Here is a 21,365-nt window from a genome sequence, read left to right as displayed (position 1 = left end):
CAATTGTTATGTATTTATAACACTGACTGTAAACTGGCCGTTTCTTTTATCTGATCCTCATGTATGTTGGATAGAAAATAATCTTCAACTGGAACACTTTCTCTACACTTTTTCTACACATACTGTTTTGGTCCCTACATCATAACACCACAAAATGCATATTGCAAATAGCATTTCATTTGGGTCAAGGTCTCCCACCAGATAACTTATCCGATGTGTCACGATGTTCTATAGAAAGAGCAGTTGTGAATTATGTTCACTGGCATTGGATTTTTTTCCAACCAGACATTACTGTTCTTGTTGTTGTCTGTGGTTAAGGTTAGGGGAAAATGTGTTTTTGGTTAGATGATGAAAAAATAAACATTTCATTTTGCTTTATTTATGTATTCAGCTTGACATTGTGTTCTGCTGGCTGATTTCTTGTTGGTGGGTACGTTTTTTTATTTAGCCCTAACCAATCAGTCCTGTCAGTCCCACCAACATCATTCTCAGTTGACAAAGAAGCAGTGGTAGCACTTGTGAGAAATTTCAGCAACATTAACATTCTGAGCCTTCGGGGTTCATTAAAAAAACATTTCCTCATGTTGTTGATAAAATCAGATTAACATGAAATGTCTTCCAAAACCTGTTTGCTGTTGCAATTTAGTGCTAAATAAAAGTTATTGTTGGGAGATGCCTTAGTCTTTTATTCTATCCTGACCAATTATTTGCTGTCATATATGATTAATAGGCCAACAAATTCATTCCGTGGAACCAATCCAACCAAAAAGTTGGCCTAACTAATTTAAATGACAGATGATCAAATGATTTTCTGGCATTGTCTAATAATAGCCGCCGTAGTCACAGCCAAAAAGTTATGTTACAAGGTTTACGTCAGGAGCTGTAATGAAGGTGATGACACCTAAAAAAAAAAGTCTTCTACTGAAAACACACTGAAATATGTTGACTCCTCATGTATTTTCAGCATGATACCTTCTGGGTAATGCTGCAGACCTCCCCACTAAGAACCTAATAGGACCTGACAGGGGTCTAGGTTGCATTACACTAATCTCAGGGATGAAGTTCCCCACCTCAGACTGATGTAATACACTACTTCCGAGGAAAAACTCTAACGAAAGGTTTGTGTAGTGCTGTGGTCTGGGGTGTTCGTCTTGCCGAGACTTCTGTTAGCTCTCATCCTCTTTAACCAGAACTAATCTTTATCCCCACTTTGAGATGCTCGGTGTGTGGCGCATATGTGTGCATATCTGTGCGTGTATATGTGTGTGAGACGGAGGTAGTCATTTGGTATTAAATATGCTCAGCTGAGAAATCATTATAGTAGTTTTTGGCATTTCCCCTTAAAGCGTCACCTACACTGTGAAATAAACCTAGCTAAAATAACTGCTGTCAGGCATGTATAAATACAGAGCACACTGGTTGACACATCATGATGGCAAGAGGTTAAATTAAAATGGATTGAACAAATCGATGAAAGAGTATCTAACAAAACAAAAAGACGATTCAACACATACTAGTAAAGCTCCTTTCAGTATTGAATTGGAAAGCATGACAATCCTGTAATTTGTTATATGTGCTGCTGTGTAAAATTTGCCCCGCTTTGAAACGAGCCATTGTTCTGGCGTTGTATCTTCAGATAACTGGCAATTAGCTGCAGTGGCCTTAAAGGACCACTTCTCAGTCTGCTTCTGCCCACAGTGAAACCTTGCATGAGCAAGTTTGTTCTGACCTTTTTTCCCAAAAGTCGTTTGTGTTTATCACAGCTGCGATATTACATAATTCTGTGTATAGGTCAGTGCAATTCACTTTAGATGCCTTTAGCATAGATCAATGGTGTGGCTGCCATTCAGTTGAACATATTTCACACCTGGAGCTTGGCAACAGAAAATGTACAAATGAAAAGAACACACTGCCGCATTAGGTTTAATGTATGTCTCCCTTATGGACCACTGGCGAGAACATAAAGGAAAAAAGCCTAATTTTCTGATTACGCAAGTAGTGTTGAAACTTCAAAATGCATTTTAAACCCAGGGGTAGAGCTGTATAATACCCAACTGCAGAAAGCAAAAGAAAAATATCAAATTAAGATAAACCTGGTTGTTGTGTTTTCCATAATAAAGCTAGTATAAAATATATATCTAACCATTAATACTAATCTTACTTAAGATTTTTTTTCTATCTTTGTCCAACTAATGTCTGATAGACTAAGAATAGATTAAATGTTTTTTAACCTAAAAAAAACGATTTGGCAGCATATTTTCCCTACAACCTTCACCAGTAAGGTAGAGCAGCATGTGTGTAGCCTGAGAGGCACCAACAGTCACCAATGCTGCTTGTTTAAATATTTGCTTTGAGCTCATGTAATAACTAAAATTAGTCAGTGTATCAATCTGGACTGTGGTGTCAGGACTCTAAGAGGACCATTTTCAAGAAAATCAACTTGAAAACAAAAAAAGAAAAATCTCGCTAGTAACTAGAAAGTAGGAGCACTTACATGTGACATGCAGGAAGAGTGTTGTGGTGTCATAACCCAGTGTGTTCTCTGCCAGCGCCGTGACACGGAATATTCCAGCAGACTTGTAGACATGCTTGATCCCCTCCTCAGTCCAGCTCAGATTGGAGTAGGACACGGCTGTGCCGTCACCAAAATCCAGCTGGATGTTGGTCCGCAGAGAGTCACCCTGAAACACAGCAGGGTTTCACTCAGAAGAACACTCTGCACCGACATTACCTTTTCACCTGAAACTACCCTCACCACCACAGACAGACCAAACAAAATCATCAGATGGCTCATTTGAAAGGGAAACAAGCAAAACAGTAAAGGTCATTGGAATTGACAATATACAGAAAATGTGGAGAGAAAAACAGAGCTTTCTGACACATACAGGTATTCATTATTGTAGTGAGTTATTTGTAGGAAAAATATGACAATTTACAGTAAGCCAAATATGAATGAGCAACACAACATGAATATACAGAAGGTATTCGATGACAGATATTGTCCCCGTTTGAGATAAATTCACGTTTTAATTAAGAGACACTTAAATCTTTGTTGGTGTTATAGTTAACATTGATATTTTTTACAAATGCATCAAATGACAATGTGAGAAGTGTCACAGTGACACAATTAGCAACTAGATGGTGAACAGTGAACAAAGAGGAGCATTTATCAGCTAAAGAGCCACAAACTACTCTCAGGAAACAAGGGGCCTGAAACACGGCACTTCCCCACAGCTGATAATATGTAAATACGATTTGATAACACATTTGCATAGAGCAAATGTGTTATCAAATCGTATTTACGATTTACATACTTACAAAGTGATGATATGTAAATGTTGTGTTCACAGCCTGATTCTGCTGCACCCAAGTGGCCAAAAAAATCAGCTATACCAGGTTTAGTAACATGAAATGTTTGTTAAAAGATGAACATATCTATGAGTCATTAGATCAGTGCTTGACGATAAAATGTTTAACAAAAAGGTTGACAGCTCTTGCAACAATAGATGATATAGATGAATAGATATAAACATAGACTTCTTGCAAGACATTGTAATCTGGTGATGACTAGAATTAACATGAATGCTGCCACTTCCATCCTTGATTGCAAGCACTTGAAATTTCATCCTCAAAATGTTTGGGCCAGAAAAAAAGCATAAACTCGGAAGAAGACTTGCTTGCTTAATTGAACCAACTGCCACCCTCCATAAAATACTTAAGAAGCACTGTTAGAAACCCTGGTCACATCAAGTCAAACTTCGACCTCCAAAAACCCCTTCGTGTTTGCCTTTTTCTGACCTGCCACAGAGTGCACACTCCCAGTCTGTGAGAGCTCTGCCGACTCAAACTGCAATTTCCATTTCCCATCTCTGACCTAACACTAACCTTGATTCATTGAGCTTGCTAATATCTCTACAGGGTCCGGCAAGAAGCATTTGATTAATGTAAAACTTCCTGATTGACTGAATAGACTAGCGACTAGTGGATACGCACAAATCATAGTGCGGAAAGTAGCACAGAAGACAATCAGGTGAGAGACGAGGATTTACCACTGAGACTGAACCGCAAGTGATGGATCAGTCGGATATAAAATAGTAGTAAACCCAACTGACAGCAAGCTTAGAAGTAAGTCGCATATAGTCCACCACGTCTACACACAGCTAACAACATGTACTCTTCTAATATTTGTAACATGATAGAATGAATGTCCTTCATCTAAATGACATGCTGGCATTTGCTCGCTCTTTGCAAATGGAAATTTTCATCAAACTTTATAGTTTATACCATCTGTACCAATTATTCTACTGAGATAAGTACACAGCAGTTATTCTTTCAATTTTTTCTCCTCTAAAGTACTAAAGCCTCTTGTGTATAATTATTTCTAGTGATTTCTTTCTAGAAGTTTTGTCTGACTAGCTGAACAGAAAACAATTTGTTTCATAAGATGGCCTTTGTTTTGCACAAATTTAGCAAATACTAATTAAAAAGTAATTAATAAAGTCACCTTTGATTTCTGATGATTTTCATTCTAGATCATTTCTAATGATCTAGGTCCTGTGTTCTGTGTTCAAATTTAAAATTTTCACATTTCAAAACATATATATCATCATATATATCATTATATATAAAATGTAAATATATGCATGATATATATAAAATATATGTAATATGAATGGTTTTTTTTGTGTGTCAGGAAGAATTTTAATGCGTGTCAGCAAGCATGTGCACATATGCAGCTGTGTATAGCACCCACCCCACCATGTTTGCATGGTGTGTGAGTCTTCAGCTGCTAGCGCGGCTCCCCCTGGGAATCACATCTGGCACTATCTGACGATCAGCACACAGCGTGAGTGTTGGTGGCTCCAGCTGCCACTGCAGCCAAATCTGTGCTAGTCCCCCCAGGCCTGCAAAGGCAAACTTCCAGCCTCCCCTTGGCACATTCTAGCGCAATGCTACAGGGATCTTCATTTGTAACACTGCATTAGCATAGCTGCTTTGCTGGAATGCACAATGAAACAAAACAAATACACCTATTGTTCATGTGTCTCTTTCTCGCTCCTTGCTCCTTCAATCACTTGCTACCTAAGTCCCTTCTTTCTGTGCTTCTGAAGTGTGAAAACATTGGAGGCTTGGTTGAGGCTTCTGGGGATATTTCATGTTACTTTGCCTCAAAAATATCTTCGCCAAGTAACTGGAGAGAATAGAGAAGAGCTAAGAACAGTGTTTGACAGTGCCGGCATTGTTAAGAGCTGTAATGAGCTGGCATGCAAACAAGACTCAGGCTTGGTGGCGGCAATGTCACTCAGCTCTTCTCTGTGTCTGCTGTCCATTCTGTGTTCACCCTTGTTCTCTATATCAGTCACAATGGGATTTACTAATCTGCATGAGACTGATGCTGGACCATCTCTCTAAATGTCACTCTTTGTGTGCTCATATCTCCCAGGGCTGAGCAGATCCAAACACATCATGGCTGAAGCCTGGAGGCTGGGCCATCGGTGTTGGTTTGCAAGAAAAGCCCTGTTGTACAGGTTGACAAGGGTTTGGATGCACAAGGCCAGCGTTTGTTCAGGTGTGTGTCAAACCTGAAACCGAAATGTGATGGGAGGCAGCAAAGCACACTGCGGCTGTGAATAATTCTTCAAAGTAGACAGAGCAGAGTTTTTCTGCAGCGAGGGTAAATATATGCACTGTTTTTTCAACACATTCAACAAACAAGAAAATGTAGTATCTTTTAGTATTTCTGTTCTATGATAAAGACACTTTTCATGATGTTAAGGACCAAAGATGAGAAAACATTCTAACAAGACAATATGAAAATGTGTAATGTGAAATGTGCCACCCGAATCTGGAGATTCCCCTCAGCTCAAGGAGCCTTTTAGCCTCTTTTGGTCATGGGTTTTGGTTTTTTGCTTTTCACATCCACAATTAAGCAACTAATTATATGGTATTATATCCACCAATCCATTTTCTTCCACTTATCCAGGGCCAGGTTGCAGTGGCAGCAGGCTGAGCAAAATATTCCAGACATCTCTCTCCCCAGTAACGTTCCAGCTCCCCTGGAGGCTTCCAGAGGTGTTCGCAGGCCAGATGAGATATATAACACCCTCAGCCACCCTACAGAGGAAAGTCATCTAGGCTGCTTCTATCGGCAATCTTGTTCTTTCACTCACTAGCCAAAGCTCATGACCATATGAGGGTTTGAACGTAGATCGACTGATACATCGAAATCATTTGTTCCGTCCCTCTCAACCATGGTCTAAATTGCTGCTGACAACGCACCAATCCATCTGTCCATGCCACATTCCATTTTGCCCCCTATCCAAAATAAGATCCTGAGATACTTGAACTCCTTCGCTTGAGGCAGAAATTTTCTTCCAACCCTGAAGGAAAAAAATCTTCCTGATCACTTCACACTCAGCGCTGCAAACCGCCCCAGTGCATGCTGGAGGTTGCAGTCTGATGAAGCCTATATAACCACATCATCGGCAAAAAGCAGACGCAGTTCTGAGGTCTCTAAACTGGACACTCTCCTCGTGTCAGCTGCACCCTGAGATGAAAACATCCTTTTATCAAGAGAAAAAAATTACAGCTCCAACGGCTCCATACAAATCTTTGAGTCTTAAATATGATTAAACAGAATTTTAGATACTTCTGGGAAGATCTGTTTGCTACTATGTTGCCAAGATGCATGTACCTACACACATTAATACTTTGTGACTTTACAAGACCTTTCCTGTCCCTGTCATACCATTCTCTAAAAATAAAAATTATCAAGGTAAGAATGAGAGAAAATCTGAATTTTGTTACTTTTTTTTCCCGCTCTATTTGATTGTAGACGTCACTACTGCAAAATAGGCAAGGGAATTAAATGATGACTTGAGAAAACGGTGTATGTATCCGTATGTATACTGCAAGTAGGCAATTGTTTGCTAACCTGTGTGTCCAACCACTTTGAGAGGTGATACTATGTATGTGAATGTTGCGTTTACAGCTTATTACAGCTTGCACCCCAGTACCCAAAAGAAGAAAAAAGGACAAAATCAGTGAAAGACCCTTTAAATATCATTATCTTGATCCATAAAATATCAAGTGGAATTTTGTTTCTTGTTTTTATGTAACTGGGATGGTCACTTGCATAAAAAATGAAATCATTATCTGACAAAGGTAGTTTAGTGCCTGTGCCTGATGGGAGATGAGAGCAAAAAAGTGTTTACTTTTACTGTTTCTCTTATCAATACATTTTTGCTAAAAGCAGTACATCAAGTATTATAGCTGCACAGACTTTGAAAAATGAATACTGTGGTAAATATTTAAGTAGAGAATCCGCAGTAGTCATGTCTGTCATATTCTATCACAATGTTCGTTGGCAGGAGATTCCATCTCGCTTTTCCACTGGGGCAGAAATAAGTTTCACAAAAAGATAACATGAACAAGAACAACTGTAGAACATTTTCTCCCCAATGTGACAAGAGTGTGAAAAAAGAGAATTGGCTGATAAAAATTCAACCTGACAAAACAATTGTTAAGCACATCACAAGGGGCTTACATTAACAAGAAAGAACCACTGTGTGAAGCTTTTGAACTTGTGACTTCTTTGGTAAGGATTGAATGTATGCTATGCAATATAGCAATGGCCACACAAATGGGAACAAGGGAACATTAAGCTGAACACTAAATGACTAAAATAAGACTAACTTCGATAGTTAAAAATAGCTCCTTTCAAGTTTTCACACCTTAAGGGGATAATTAAAAAGCTATAATAAAACCTAAAATAACGACTGAAAAATCCCCTGAATCTTAGAGTAGAAAACAACAGTGTCTCTGTGATAAAAGTACAAATATGAAACAGGCTCTCACCAGCGTCTGCTCTCCAACTTAAGCACTGAGTTGGCAGAGCTTTAGTTAGTTCAGCATTGCCAGCGAAAGTGAAGCCAAATCTGATTAATGACAAAACTGAATCAAGAGTCAGTGCTCACTCTGTCACCATCTGATTCGATCGCTCGAACTTGTTGAATTAAAAATGGAGCAGTGACAGAAGATAAAATGGGATGTACATGCCGTATGCACTTTTTTTCAGGCTTTAGTTTAAAGCAGCCTGCGGGGCTGTTGCCAGGGTAGGAGAAGTTATAAGCCCAAATTTTCTAAAAGGGAATTCATAAAATAAATTTGACCAGAATGGTGACCACTTGTTTACATGTTTTCACATGCAGAATACAATGATCTATATGATGGTTAACACACTGCCAGAGCTGCATATGTGCATAGTTTGGGCGCATTTCTAGACTCAAGTGTACGTTTTTTGTTCAAGCTTAGGTCTCTCGATGATATATACAGAGAGCTACTGGGGAATTTCCACAAGCCACAGGTGCAGCGATGAACGGCTCCTTGCAGTCATTTTGTCGACACGCAGTTATTTGTATAATGTAATCATGCAGCATTCACACTGAGCAAAGATGAGCTCATGCATTTCACACGTTTAAACTATTTAGTAGATTCTCAAAATACCGAGTTTGTGCATGAAAAACATCTCAACACCATATTCCTATGTGAATTATTTTTCCACGACTACACTCATATACACCAAACCGTTTTAACTTGCGGAGAGAATATAAAGTGAATATGCAAGTGTCTCAAATTCTCTGTCTCCTTTGCTTTGATGCCCGAATATGGAACTGCAGTTAAGATTGAGATTTGCTTGATGTCACGTAGGCATGAATCAATCACTTCTCTGCCAACCGCTTAGTGAAAAGTCACTTACTTTTACAAAGCCCATCCATAGCTGTCATTGTTGTGTTGCATAACAGGTTTCTCAACCAATACAAAACAACTTCTAACCAGGAATCACGCTGATCATATTGTATCCCAACATATGTGTCCTTTTTTTTTTTTTACATTTCTTCCTTATTTTTAAATGTGGATGTGCACCACAGAGTCTTCTACCCATGAAATATTTAAGGGGATTTGCTCTCCCCAAGAAATACAGCCATTGCAGGCTTCATGAATATAAATTAAACTTTGAATTCATCTTGAGAATTTTCTCAAATAGGGCTAATGCCACAAGGATTCTTTACCCCACCCTTCCCTTCTTTTATCACATCATTATGCTACCCACCTCTCCTCCTCTGTCAACCCCCTCCCTTCCATCAGACAATCTCTGTCATAATCATAAAAACAGGCCTTGATTCCTCAATTCATCCCGCAGCAATATGACAACTGGACCCAGGCAAGATCCTGGGGGACACACACTTACCTTGAGCTGTGGCAGGAAAACACTCCTTTTTGCTAATGCTCCAAATCCTGCAGTTAATATCTACACACCACATTCTGCCTGAGAAAGTTATGAGACTAGGGATGAGGCAGCCTAGCAGGCCTGGTTCTGAGCGTGGTGCCTCTCACTTGGTAACAGGGTCCCTGGTGAGGTCTTTTACTCCTGCCTCTGGCTCAGAAGCTTTTGATTGTGTGGGTGATTTGGAGCCATTTACTCTATTAAACTTGTGTTTAGAACAAGGCTTTCCCTGGACTCACCAGACTCACTCAAAATTCAATATTCATGCTTCAAAGTTCTGTAAACTATCTTACAATGTTTTATGGACAAACTAATATACCTTTAAAGTAGGTTACTAAGACCACCTTTGATCTAATTCCTTGCTACGCAGTAACAAAGACACCGGCTTTTATTTTGTGTCTTTAAAGTAATTGGTAAGTAATATTTTGGATGTTCACACTAAATAGAAAGTAACATGTTTGGCAATGTATCAAAATTACAATTTTTGAGACATTCACTTGTTACAACTATGATGTATTCAAGATGTATTCATGCTTTAAGGAGATTTGTGTATCCAAGGAACAATGATGTTTTGTGTGTCAACGGTGTAATTGTGGTAACATGTCTTGTGTTTCTGGATTATGTGGCCATAAGGCAATATGTACAAAATGAACAGTGGGCCCAGTATTTTGCCCTGGAGGAGCCTACATACGACGCAGAAAAATTCTAAACACCAAAGTCTTTAGATATGATGCAAACCAGGCAAGCACTGGCATCTGACTGACACAATCACAATCCTTCACAATGCAAAAGTCTGTAATGTGACTGTTGTGATGAATTATCATCTGCAGATCCCCTCAGTTCTACAAAGCAATAAGCTTATTCTTCTCTACTCCTCCCAGGTGGCCAAAAATCAATGAGTGCAGCTTTAAGTACAAATGAACAGAATAAATCTGCCAGAGGCGAACAGGTATGTAGCTAGACTAGTGACTAGGAGCTGTGTTGGCTGTGTTCTCACCTCATCCAGTTGCACCAGGAAAGTCACGTTGCTGCCCAGGTGGGTGGTAAGTTTGCCATCTTTGGTGGTCAGCAGGAGTCCTTTAGGAGGTCTGTTGGGGCACTGCTGCTTTCTGGCAGTGTACATTTCTTTAACTCCTTTAGTGCAGTTGTTCAACACCACTTTACGGTACCTTTGGAAGGATCCATAAAATGACATGTAGAGTTTTTCTTTATTAGACGTTGTCCCTGCCTAGTTTAAGCCTACACATCCCTGTAGCTTTTGAAAGAATCCCCTAGATGCCACACGAGCTCGCGGTTTAGAAATGATTTTGTTGAACTTCAGCTGAGTGGTGTGTCAGTACAACTGTTGTGCCTTTCATTTGCAAAAAAACAGACCAGATGACAACTGACAACAGAAGCTGTGTCAGAGGCTGAGACACCTTGCAAAGCTACATCATAGTTGGAGCGAATAAAACACTCCCACTGTGATTAAGCTTTGCAAGGTGTCGGTCCCCTGGGGGGCTTCAAAACCAACACTGACGACAAATCTTGCTGGCACAAGGAAGAAAGCTGGAATCTAATGGATCTGTTAAACCACAGACACAACAAACATTTTTGGTAAGTTTTGGGAAGTTATTATCACAAGTGTCTAAATCTGCATGGTGTCCTGTAGTGGAAGTAATATTATCTTTAAGATTGTGGCAGAAAATCGAGATACTTCTTGGAATGAAGATAAATTAAATGTGCAGTTGTCCTGTGATTACCACTTTTTACCACAAACGCCGCTGTTTGACTAAAATGAGTTATCTTACAAGTTACAAGTGCAAATCTTGCATTCAAAAATACTTAAAGAATTAAGAGTAAAAATTTTCTTTGTAGAGACAGAATGTCCCCTTTTGGAGTATTAAGTTACAGAGCCCCCAAAGTCCTGAAGGGTTATATTTTCTATGTTATGTGCACAGGATTGTTAATGCATTAAAATGTAAGAAGCATTTTTATGCAGCTGGTTGAGTTGAGCTACTTTGACCAACATATTTTAGAAACATAGCATAGCCATGCTCCCCACTGGTATGTTTTACTTATTTTGCTCAATAAGACCTTTCCTCAGACTCTCCCTCTCCTGATATGTTCATTACAGGATGAGTAACAACATTATGATTCTTATTATTATATTAGGTCTGGTTTTGTTATGTTGATATGTTTTGTATGTACAATTTAATCAACTATAGCTGTTCAATACATATAGTGAATTAGCAAAGTACTAGAATAAAGTATCTACGTCCAGACTCTACATTAACCACTGTGGGACTTGAGATGAGTTAGAGCTGAGCCAGGTCGGCTACTCCGTTAATGCTGGTAAGCATTGCTGGATAATTTTTATGGATGTATTGGAGTTTTGTACGCCCACGTTGTAAGCCAAAACCAAATGTTAAAACCAGATTGTGATCAGTCGCTTCAGCATCTCATTCAGTTTTGCGATTCTAATCATATTAAATCTGTGGGAAGGATCTGCTCTAAAACCTTATATATTACACACACACACACACACACACACACACAAACATATATGCGTGTATATATATGTATATATACACACACACGCCGTTCTCACCCTGTGCTGTTGAGGTAGTTTTGACCTTGGCTGCAGCTTCTGGAGATGGTGGAGGGATTGAACCAGAAAGCTGGCCGGCAGTTCCCGTCGCCGCGCCTCTCATATCCATAATCACTGTTGAACAACAAAGCACATCCACACAGCACCTGATCAATATCAGCATGTGAAAAGGGACATATTGTCATACTGTGTCTTCCACATCCCTGTCTTATCTATCTCTTTATTACCGGTGACCAGGGGCCTGTCTGGCACAGGGATGCATCATTATTGTGTATTGATTAAGACCGCCGTTGACAAATGTGTCGCAGTAGTGTGAAACAGTGTATATGGAAACACATCCTGGGGGTGGGGGGTGGTTCCAAACGCAGGGCTGACTAACTTTCACTTGCCTGCTAGCATTTCCAATCAGAACATGATTTACATTTAACAAAGCAAGGTAAACAACTGCCCATTGTAATAATGCCAGTGACATTGATTTATCAATTAATCACCGAGCTAGAACAAATAATCAAAACCAACAAGCCAGTGACAGACTGGTCCAGTTTGACCCTGTGATTAGGACACTGAACTATTCATTAACGAGCTGTCAAGGCAGATTGGCTGCACAGGTGCAAATGGCCAAAGAGGGAGAAGGTTAGTGTGGTGTCTTCGGGACAAAACAGCCAAAAGCATATTTTGAACAACACTAAAGCTATAGGTGTGCACGTCAAATTGGAATCATGGTTCACCCTTTTCATGATATTAAAAATAAAATAGCTTTTTTAATTTGTGGTGTGTTGTTCATTGGGAAATGTTTAACCGCAGCAGCTTTTGCTGGGTCTAGTTTTCATTCATAGCTTTCATTTCATTGATTTCATACCAATTCCAAAATCAAACTTTTTTCAGGAATCATTGCAGACAAAGCAGACAAAACAAACTTTGTTTCAGGCCCGTTCCTTTTCTTCTGGAAACTTAGCTGAGAAGATTTTTACCATTCTCATGTCTGTATGCTAGATATGAAAGTTAGAGCCAGCAGGTGATTAGTTTAGTTTACCAAAAATATTGGAAGAAGACCTATCAGCACCTGTAATGTTTAGCAATTTACACATCAAACTTCTTTTATCCTTTTATCCTTACAAAGATTACAGCTTAGTGAACTCCTGAAGTCTTATTGAGACCACAAGGTTGCCAGGCAACTAGCAGGGATACTGTACAGGGGGGATAGGCAGATGGATAAACTTTTGTTTGTTGAAAAATAATGACTTAAATTGTGAGCTTTACAGACGTTAGTAGTTGTATTTTTGAGCTAAAAATAAATGGTTTTCCTTACAAAAAACCATGTAGCCTATGTTTTACTTACTTTTTAATGAGAAATTGCATACGCGTATTCTGATGCCTCGGTGCTCCTTGCTGATGTTTATATATATGTTACCATGGTTATGAAATTATATTACATAAATATGCAGTATAGCTATAAAATTGCCCTTTTTAGATCCTGATGTACTCAACTCTACACAGCACATTTGTGGTGCAGTTACAGTCAAAGTAAAAACGTAAAAAATGAAGAAGCCTCAGGTGCCATTTCTTAATGATGCAATCAAGCTCCCAAGATGTGGAAATGCAAGTCATATGTTTGTGACTAGTTGTGTTCCCACTTTTCATGCTGCGTTATGGAATTTTATGTATAAATTTATGTGTAGACGAACTGAAACAAAAAATGTACAATAATGGCTTTAACTGGGCCCACACAGTGACACAATGTGGTACTCTTGTTTTTGGAAACATTGAAAGAAATGTCTGTGTGCTTTAATCACGTAATGATTGATGATTAATCATTATTTTTTATATTGATACTGACTTACATTTTATTGACAATTCCTGATCAGTAAATAGTTTTACATAATAGTTACATTAGCTCTTGATTTTATGCTAAAATCACATAGCTACAATCGTAAAACACGATGGTTTATTGGCTTTGCTTTCACCCAGACCCAACTTTTCAACTGATCTCTGTACAGATATATGGTCACCACCAACATTTTCAATTGACACCATTTACAGCCTAAATTCACCCAATTGAATTAGCAAAAGCGGCTGGATTGTTTCATACAAGGCTAACAGCTACGTATTTCAGCCGATCGTGTGGCAGACTCCTCACAGGTAAAACTAAGTAAGTGGATTTAAGTTTCTTTTTGCATTGTTGGTTTCCAAATAATTCCCTGCAGATAGAGGAAGACCAAGATAGACCAGTCCAAATCAGACTGAGACACAGCAAGAAAAAAACAAACTTTACACAAGTTCAATGGGAACCAATTAGCCCTCGCTCTCTGACCTTCTTCAAAAACTATTTACATAACTACGGTATGTTGGGTTGGGATTTTTTTCTGTTTGCTGTCATTACAAGATAAACATTACAATCATTTAGGATTTGCATACAAATTGAAGCTACTTACATCCCCCCACATCGTCTCAACAGAATTACAAGCGTAGCAAGCTTGCAGACAGACGCAACGGAGACAGACATTATGAGTAAATTGTGTACAACGATCCCAAACTTATCAGATTATTGGAAAACACACTGCAAAGAAAGTAAATTAATGAGAGACATGAATAGCATATGCAATGGAATCCACTTAAATAGCTAAAATTGGTCTGGATTGGACAAAGAGTGGAAATGGTGTTTTTATAGAACTCTTCTCGTGTCCGGCCTCCATACTTTGGTTATTGCACTGGTAAGATGACACACCCCACTAGGAAAACATTATCCACTTTAGTAATTTTCTCTTTCCTTTGGATGTTTCTTTTAAAATGATGCGACCATCTCTAGTTTGTAATTTTGACTTTGCTTGCTGTGATACAAACCAGGTTTTAGTTCTGGCGAAAAATGGTAAATGCTCTGTATTTGTAAAGCTCCTTTCTCGTCATTTCGACTACTCAAAGCTCTTTTACATCACATCCTCATTCACCCGTTCACACACCATTCATACAGGAGGAATCTAATTTGTACGAGACTATTCAGTCACACACATCTGCACACTCAAACTGCTTCAGGAGAAAGCTGGGGTTCAGTGTCTTGCCCAAGGACACTTTGATGTCCGGGGATTGAACTGTCAATCTTTTGATTGATAGATGACCGACTCCACCCAAAAAAAAAAAAAAAAAACCTCCGCAGTATTTCTACTGGAGCGCACGTTCATCATGCAATTCTTCAAAATGTGTCTGCATCCATTCAACTATTTTAATAACAAATGTAGTTATTGGAAAACCATCAAGTAAAGAAAGCATATGTAAGTAAAAGTCGGTTTCTCCAGCTCAGTGTTCTTTTTCTAATCTGTGCATTTTGTTGCTTGTTTGGCATATTCAGTTTTTCACGTTACAGGCCTGAGGTAATGTAAGTGAGTTAGGTTAAATACGCCCACAGGGCATATTTGAGTGGACTGAAGATGGTATTCAATGGTAACTGAGTGGACACAAATGGCTATGAAAAAGCTATTACTTTGATAAAGAGAAGCTTTTGATTGGGTGCACCATTGTTACACTACAAACTACAGTACGACAGCTGCCCAGTAGAAAATAATTAAAATACTAACATCTAGAAAAATTCTAAATAGATTCTTGAAAACACAGCTCCTTTGAATGGAGTGCTTCTACGTGTGCGGCAGCGTTGGAGAACAAACACTGTTGTTAATGAAGCGCTCCTTTAGCAGACAATGGACAGAAACATAATCCCCCCTCGATGATTATGAAGAAAGGAGCTATTGTACAACAGGCGCACATCATCTTACCATTCAAAATCATGAGCTCTGCAAATACAAGACTCAGCTGAGAGGATTCTTGAGTAGTCCTTTCCCAGCATGCAGTAGTTGCCAGGCCTGCGCTTCATGTAAATTTGTTTTTGTCCCATCACACATGGCTCACCCTGTTGGCACAATAAGGAGCTATTGTAAGAGATATTTCTTTCTGTGGCACCAACTTCAACATGGTCGGCGGTGCACATGCATGTGTGTAATGTATTTTTCTGACCTGGTTGTGCAGGTGCCAGGTTTGGTAGTCTTCCTCTGTGCATTTCCTGCTATATAAGGACTTGTAGTCTATCTTGATCAGCTGCCATTCAGAGCGGTGGCTGAAGTGTCCAAAAAAGCTGCAGAGGCAAATAACGATTTTTAAGAAAATTACACAATCACTGTGAAATCATAAGCAACAAGTATATGAGTATACAGCATCAAAGGTCATACTTTCATTTAAGAAGGGTTTTGAATGGAGGACTACTTCATTTTTTAGAATGTTGTATTTGTGCTTTTTCCACCACTGCCAACCTCGGAGTCTGGACTCGTCACAAGACGAATACAGTGACAAAAAGATTATTATTTTTTTTTTTTTAAATCGATATTTTTGTTACACATCTGAATGCTTCTTCCCTCTGACGTCAGGCTTGTCCTCTTTGTTGTTTTGTCTTGTGAGTTACTCAATATGTTCATCTCTTCAGGCCTTTAACAGAAATAATCTGAGAGGGAAATACTGGCAATCATTTTATGGTTGAATTGCTAACCACTAACAACAAGGACATAACCTGCGATGAAGGTTCAGAAGCCTCATCATCCAAAATGATTGGAAACAATGGGGGACGCTTTGGTCCCTGCCACCAAATTTTATGAGGTGATTACTTTTTTAATTTTATAGAGAAAGATTTAACTTGTGACATGGTTTCATGACAGCAATCTAGTTAACTTGACTTCCCAAACGCTCTTGTCGGGTGACCTAGTATTACCTGCCCCTCAGAAATGTGCCTTAATAACAACAGAATACCACAGAGCTTTGAATGGACTACTTTCTGCTGAGAAAAAAAAAGGAACCCAGAGGCCTGAACAAGAATATAGAAAACGCCATTCACTTTCACTCGGCACACAGCACCCCCCCTAAAAGGACAGAAAAAATCAACAAGTTGAAGCATGTAATTCATCTCATTTAGGATTTTTTTTGTACTTACGTCATGATTTGGTTTTCAGCCCCAGCCTCCACCAAGACTCCATCCACGAACAGAGGGACCGAGGAGAAACTGTGCTGGGTCCACTGCCTCCCTTCATCAAAGCTGACCCTGTATACGCATGTCACAATGCATTCCCGTCACAAACACAACAACAGTGACAGCACGGAAACAGAGGCTCTCTATTAGACCCTGGTCATATGGGGGCGATTTAGGTGGGGATCAGGATGACTAGCTTGTCTCAACAGATGAGTTTCTGAGTCTGTGTGCAATTAGCTACTGTAGCTTTGGGTAAATATCAAAAAGGCTGAGCATTAAAGGGGTTTAAGAGACTGTCTAGTTATCAAAGCAAAGATGCACAAAACTGCTGTCTGAGCACATGTCAAAAAGGAATAGAGCGATGTCGTGGGTCCTGGGCAAAGTCTACACACGGGTGAAAAAAACAAGACCGGAATAGAACTGTTTCATGTCCAACAACAAAACTGCAGAGGAGAAGGTGACAGCTAAAAAATTGGACAGCTTTCATCATTGGGGCCTAGGCTTTATTGATTCTGACAGCTTATCAACATCCTTGCTGAAGTGAGAACAACTAGGAATACCTGAGTGTGACATGGGTTGAAACACTGCTGAAGACTGTTCTTGGAAGAAAGAAAATCCCCCCCAAGCTCCCTCTAACCCCCGTCCCTCCCCCCACTGGCTTCATTTGGCTAAAAGCTTTGACAACAAAAAAACCGTTGACATGCGCGTATTATGAGATTCGGGCCGGGGAAGTGTTTAACTGAACACTGGCTGAGAAAGCAATACTGCTCCATAGCTGCAGTAGAGGGCTGTGGAAACACACAGCCCTTTTTTCTGTCTGTCATTTTTTTTTTTTTTTTTTCGCTTCCTCTACCATCACACTTAAATTGGTTGGGAGACAAAAACCCAGCAGGCTACACTTCACTGGCTCTAAAACTAATTTCAGAATTGTTGCAAAAGCGACTAGAGAACAGATCTGGTCTCACTTGGATTGGCCTTCACTGAGGCAAAACGTAGGCACCCGATTTGGCAAGAGGAAGGCAATGTGTTAATGAAAACACTAAAAGCGGGGGGGGGGGGGGGGGGGGGGCTCAGACTGCTGGTTGTTAATGATAAGTGGCTTGGAAAAAAATCTCTCAAATTAGACTGCCTATGACTTTTTTTTTTTTTTGCAGGAGTCACAGTGCATCGCTAAATGGATCAAGTGTCACATTTAGTATATACGTGCTGCTTTTTTTGGACCATAAGGATTGAACTGACCTAAAAATAGCTGCAGGAAATTGGAAAAGCAATTTAAGAAAGGAAGAGTGGCCAAAAAGTTTTTCATAAATGGACGTACCACAAGTGTCTGGTTGGCACAGATGGCTGTTTGACAGCGACGAGGGCCCCTCCTTTGTCCAGAAACCACACATTGTGTTCTTCTTCGAAAATCTGAACAGACACAATCAGGAAATACCCTTATAATGTGAGCTGCAACTGTGCAAAATGCAGTTTACAAAAAAAAAAAACCTGAGATAAGAACTCTCTACACCCCACCGATAACAACTTAGCTACTATAACAATTCCCCTATGGACATTTAAAAAATTATTAGGAATGGATTAACATTCTGTTTACTGGCTCTAAACAAATATCGCAGACCTAGACACCATCTCCCTAGATTTAGTGACTTATGACCCCATTAGTGACAAGTTATGTGTTTAGTTGGTTTATTTAAAGCACGTGGCAACAAATCTAGCGCATTTCTGGGCAGACCTTAACTCCTCTCCCCTTGAAGCCAGTCGCCAATATTTCTCTGTGAATGTGGTCTCCTGTGGCTGCGGCTCTCTGGACAGACTGTGTTCAATGAGTGGAACAGAGCAGCAGTACTTTCAGTAGACCAATCAGCAGATTGATCCTGGTTGTTTGTATGTGAAACTCATTTTCCTTTATTGCTTGTTCTGAATTATCTAAGTTGACAATTCGAGTTTATCTTTTTTGTTTCCTCCAAATATTGCGCTTACAAGAGTGACTTCAGAGTTCAGATCTTCTGTGTTGCTGTGCAGAGACAATTGTTTGAGAACATTAAAGCATAAATCTGTGCAGCTAGTTGTCTGTAGTAAGCATCTAAACAGCTTTAGCCTCTGACATTTAGAAGCGGCCAAGTGCATATTTAATACAAAAAATATACAATAAAATGAATCAGTTGCTCTTCTTAATATGAATGTGTTAGTAAGCTGATTAATTCTGATTAATAACAGCTTTTTTTTGAAATCAGAAACTCATTTGTTTCTAAAATTACTATAAATTTAGAGTCATAAATCTGCTGCTGTCATTTCAACTTGTTGTCACTAATATCACCAAGACGCAACAACATCTGGAAGCCGTCTTAGATTTATTGGCATCGCCCATTATTGTGTCTTGTATCAGAAGGTGGGCTGACTCTCAACACTTTCATCTATTCCAAAATGACCACCTTATTTATCATCAGTGCCACACAGATTGTACCTTTTGATGCCCCTTCTCAGGACTGGCTGACAGCATGTGTTCCTGCAGTAAATGCTAGTGTTAGACAGACAACCTCCAGATATTTTGCATCATTTGTCTGGAATAATTTGCAGAGCAGACTTGAAACTTGACACACCGATATTCTGATTCTGATTTTAGGTGTGATTGTTTTAACGAATACGTTTATTTTATTTCTTTTCATACTTATGCCAAGGATATTTTACAATGCGTTCATTTATAATCCGTCTTGCTGTGTTGTCCATAAGGATGTATATTTAAATCTCTGCTATTTTTTTGTTATTCTAATTATTTATTTTATCTTATTACTTTATACAGTGTTCAGTGCGGTCTCACTTGTAAATGAGATCTCAAACTCACTCTGTCCTCCTGATTAAACTCTGCTAACTCTTGTTGTTATTATTATGGTGTATGAGTGTGACAGCGAGTCAGCATGAATGGTACCAGGATCCTGAAACTGAAGCGGCTAAATGGAATTCAGACATCATTCATTTCATTATCTACTCTTGTTTCAGTGACATGTCAAAAATGTCATGTGAATGAAGCCCATTGCAAACTGCATATGTGCCTTGCTGTAGGGGAAAGTTTGACAGGGGTAGCAACAGTAACTAAGGGGCACGGCAAAGTGTCAATGTGGTTGTCTAACAAGACCCTCTAACGCAATATACATTTGGGAATTCAGTAGCTGTTACGCTAGCATATCAAACTGTTGTACGAGGCTGTCAGCTGGCTTGATCTCGGTGCGAATCTTGGTATGAAGCTCACCTGTCTCCAGCTATTGCCAGCGTCAGATGAGATGAACATGCCAACGTTGTTGTAAGACAGCTCTGCTCCAATATTTCCTGCGGTGGAAAAGCCAACAGAATGTGTGACACATTGACATTGCAGTGATATGTCATAGATAAAGGGCCATATGTGTTTTAAATACATACTGTCAATCACCCCGCGCCTATGATAAATGTATTCTTCGGGCGTGAATCCCACATCGGGATGCTGTCTTTTTAAAAATGCGAATAATGTAGAGAAGACCCTCGGTTAATTCCTGTGGATGCCCGTATCATTCAGGCAGCATAATGTGAGATGTGGAGGAGGGCGGGTGCCTCCTCCTTCAGTCTGGCAGTTTGCGGCGTTGCAACACAATGCCTCCAAAGCTTTTTCTCTGCGAGCGTGCAGCCAGTGAACTAGCTTCTTTTGTTGATCTGCTCCACTATCTTGGCCACGGCTCAGTAAATAGGCATGTGTTTGATCTGGATGGTGTTTGTCATGTTGGTGAGATGATCTCTGCACCAGCTGACGTCTTAAAAGGCGCAGCGGGCAAAGTGAATCACGGTGCCAAAGCAAAGGCTTGGCCAACAATACACACACACACACACACACACACACACACACACACAGTGGAAGCATGGCAGCAGAGATGTATGTTTATTCAGCATTCTCTCACACCAAAGACAAAGCAGAAAGATCCAAAGACAAACACACACTCGCACATGAACGTACACACTCACACACACACACACACACACACACACAGCAAAAGGCAGACTTTCTGCTGACACTGCCACTGGTGCTTACACATCTATTTTGTATTAACTCATCTCTTTCCCTTTGCTTCGACTCTTTCGAATGCTTTTACACTTGCAGGCTCACCGCAAACCGTGGCCTTTTCTCACACATGCATAATTGGCTGGGTGACGCGTCATCAAAACAGGTGGAGACCCACCACACATTTTGTGGTGGAAGGATTGCAGACAGAAGCTTTAAGTAAGAGTGCATGAAGGGGTCACGTCAGTGCTGCTTTAACTAGACTGGGAGGATCACAGTGCAACTCTTCATCAACAATACTGTGCTTTCATAATTCGAAATGCTAATTTGTACTTTGAAGTAGCAAATCAAGGCTAGAAATGCATTTTTTTTGTTTTAAAGGGAGAAAGAAAGACTGTATGAGAAAAAACAGACAAGCTGCTCAAGTAGAAATGCATTACCGTTATCCTACAAATGTATCAAA

The 21,365-nt window shown here is 39.7% G+C and overlaps 1 protein-coding gene across 1 annotated transcript in view; it reads right to left on the bottom strand.

The window, feature by feature from the left end:
• sorcs3a (sortilin related VPS10 domain containing receptor 3a) overlaps positions 1-21,365 on the bottom strand; it is a 175,672-nt gene that overhangs the window by 12,477 nt on the left and 141,830 nt on the right. Inside the window, exons 12-19 of the mRNA XM_070856324.1 lie at positions 20,126-20,202; positions 18,197-18,288; positions 16,843-16,950; positions 15,879-15,996; positions 15,641-15,774; positions 11,877-11,990; positions 10,284-10,455; positions 2,495-2,681 (exon numbers count right to left, since the gene is read on the bottom strand). Coding sequence (XP_070712425.1) covers positions 2,495-2,681; positions 10,284-10,455; positions 11,877-11,990; positions 15,641-15,774; positions 15,879-15,996; positions 16,843-16,950; positions 18,197-18,288; positions 20,126-20,202 — 1,002 coding nt within the window. The remainder of the gene's footprint in view (positions 1-2,494; positions 2,682-10,283; positions 10,456-11,876; positions 11,991-15,640; positions 15,775-15,878; positions 15,997-16,842; positions 16,951-18,196; positions 18,289-20,125; positions 20,203-21,365) is intronic.

This window comes from Pempheris klunzingeri, chromosome 3 (genome assembly GCF_042242105.1).
Source record: "Pempheris klunzingeri isolate RE-2024b chromosome 3, fPemKlu1.hap1, whole genome shotgun sequence".
Classification (NCBI taxonomy): domain Eukaryota; kingdom Metazoa; phylum Chordata; class Actinopteri; order Acropomatiformes; family Pempheridae; genus Pempheris; species Pempheris klunzingeri.
The sequence above is the reverse complement of the archived record's forward strand: the minus strand, read 5'-3'. Positions and strand labels throughout refer to the sequence as shown.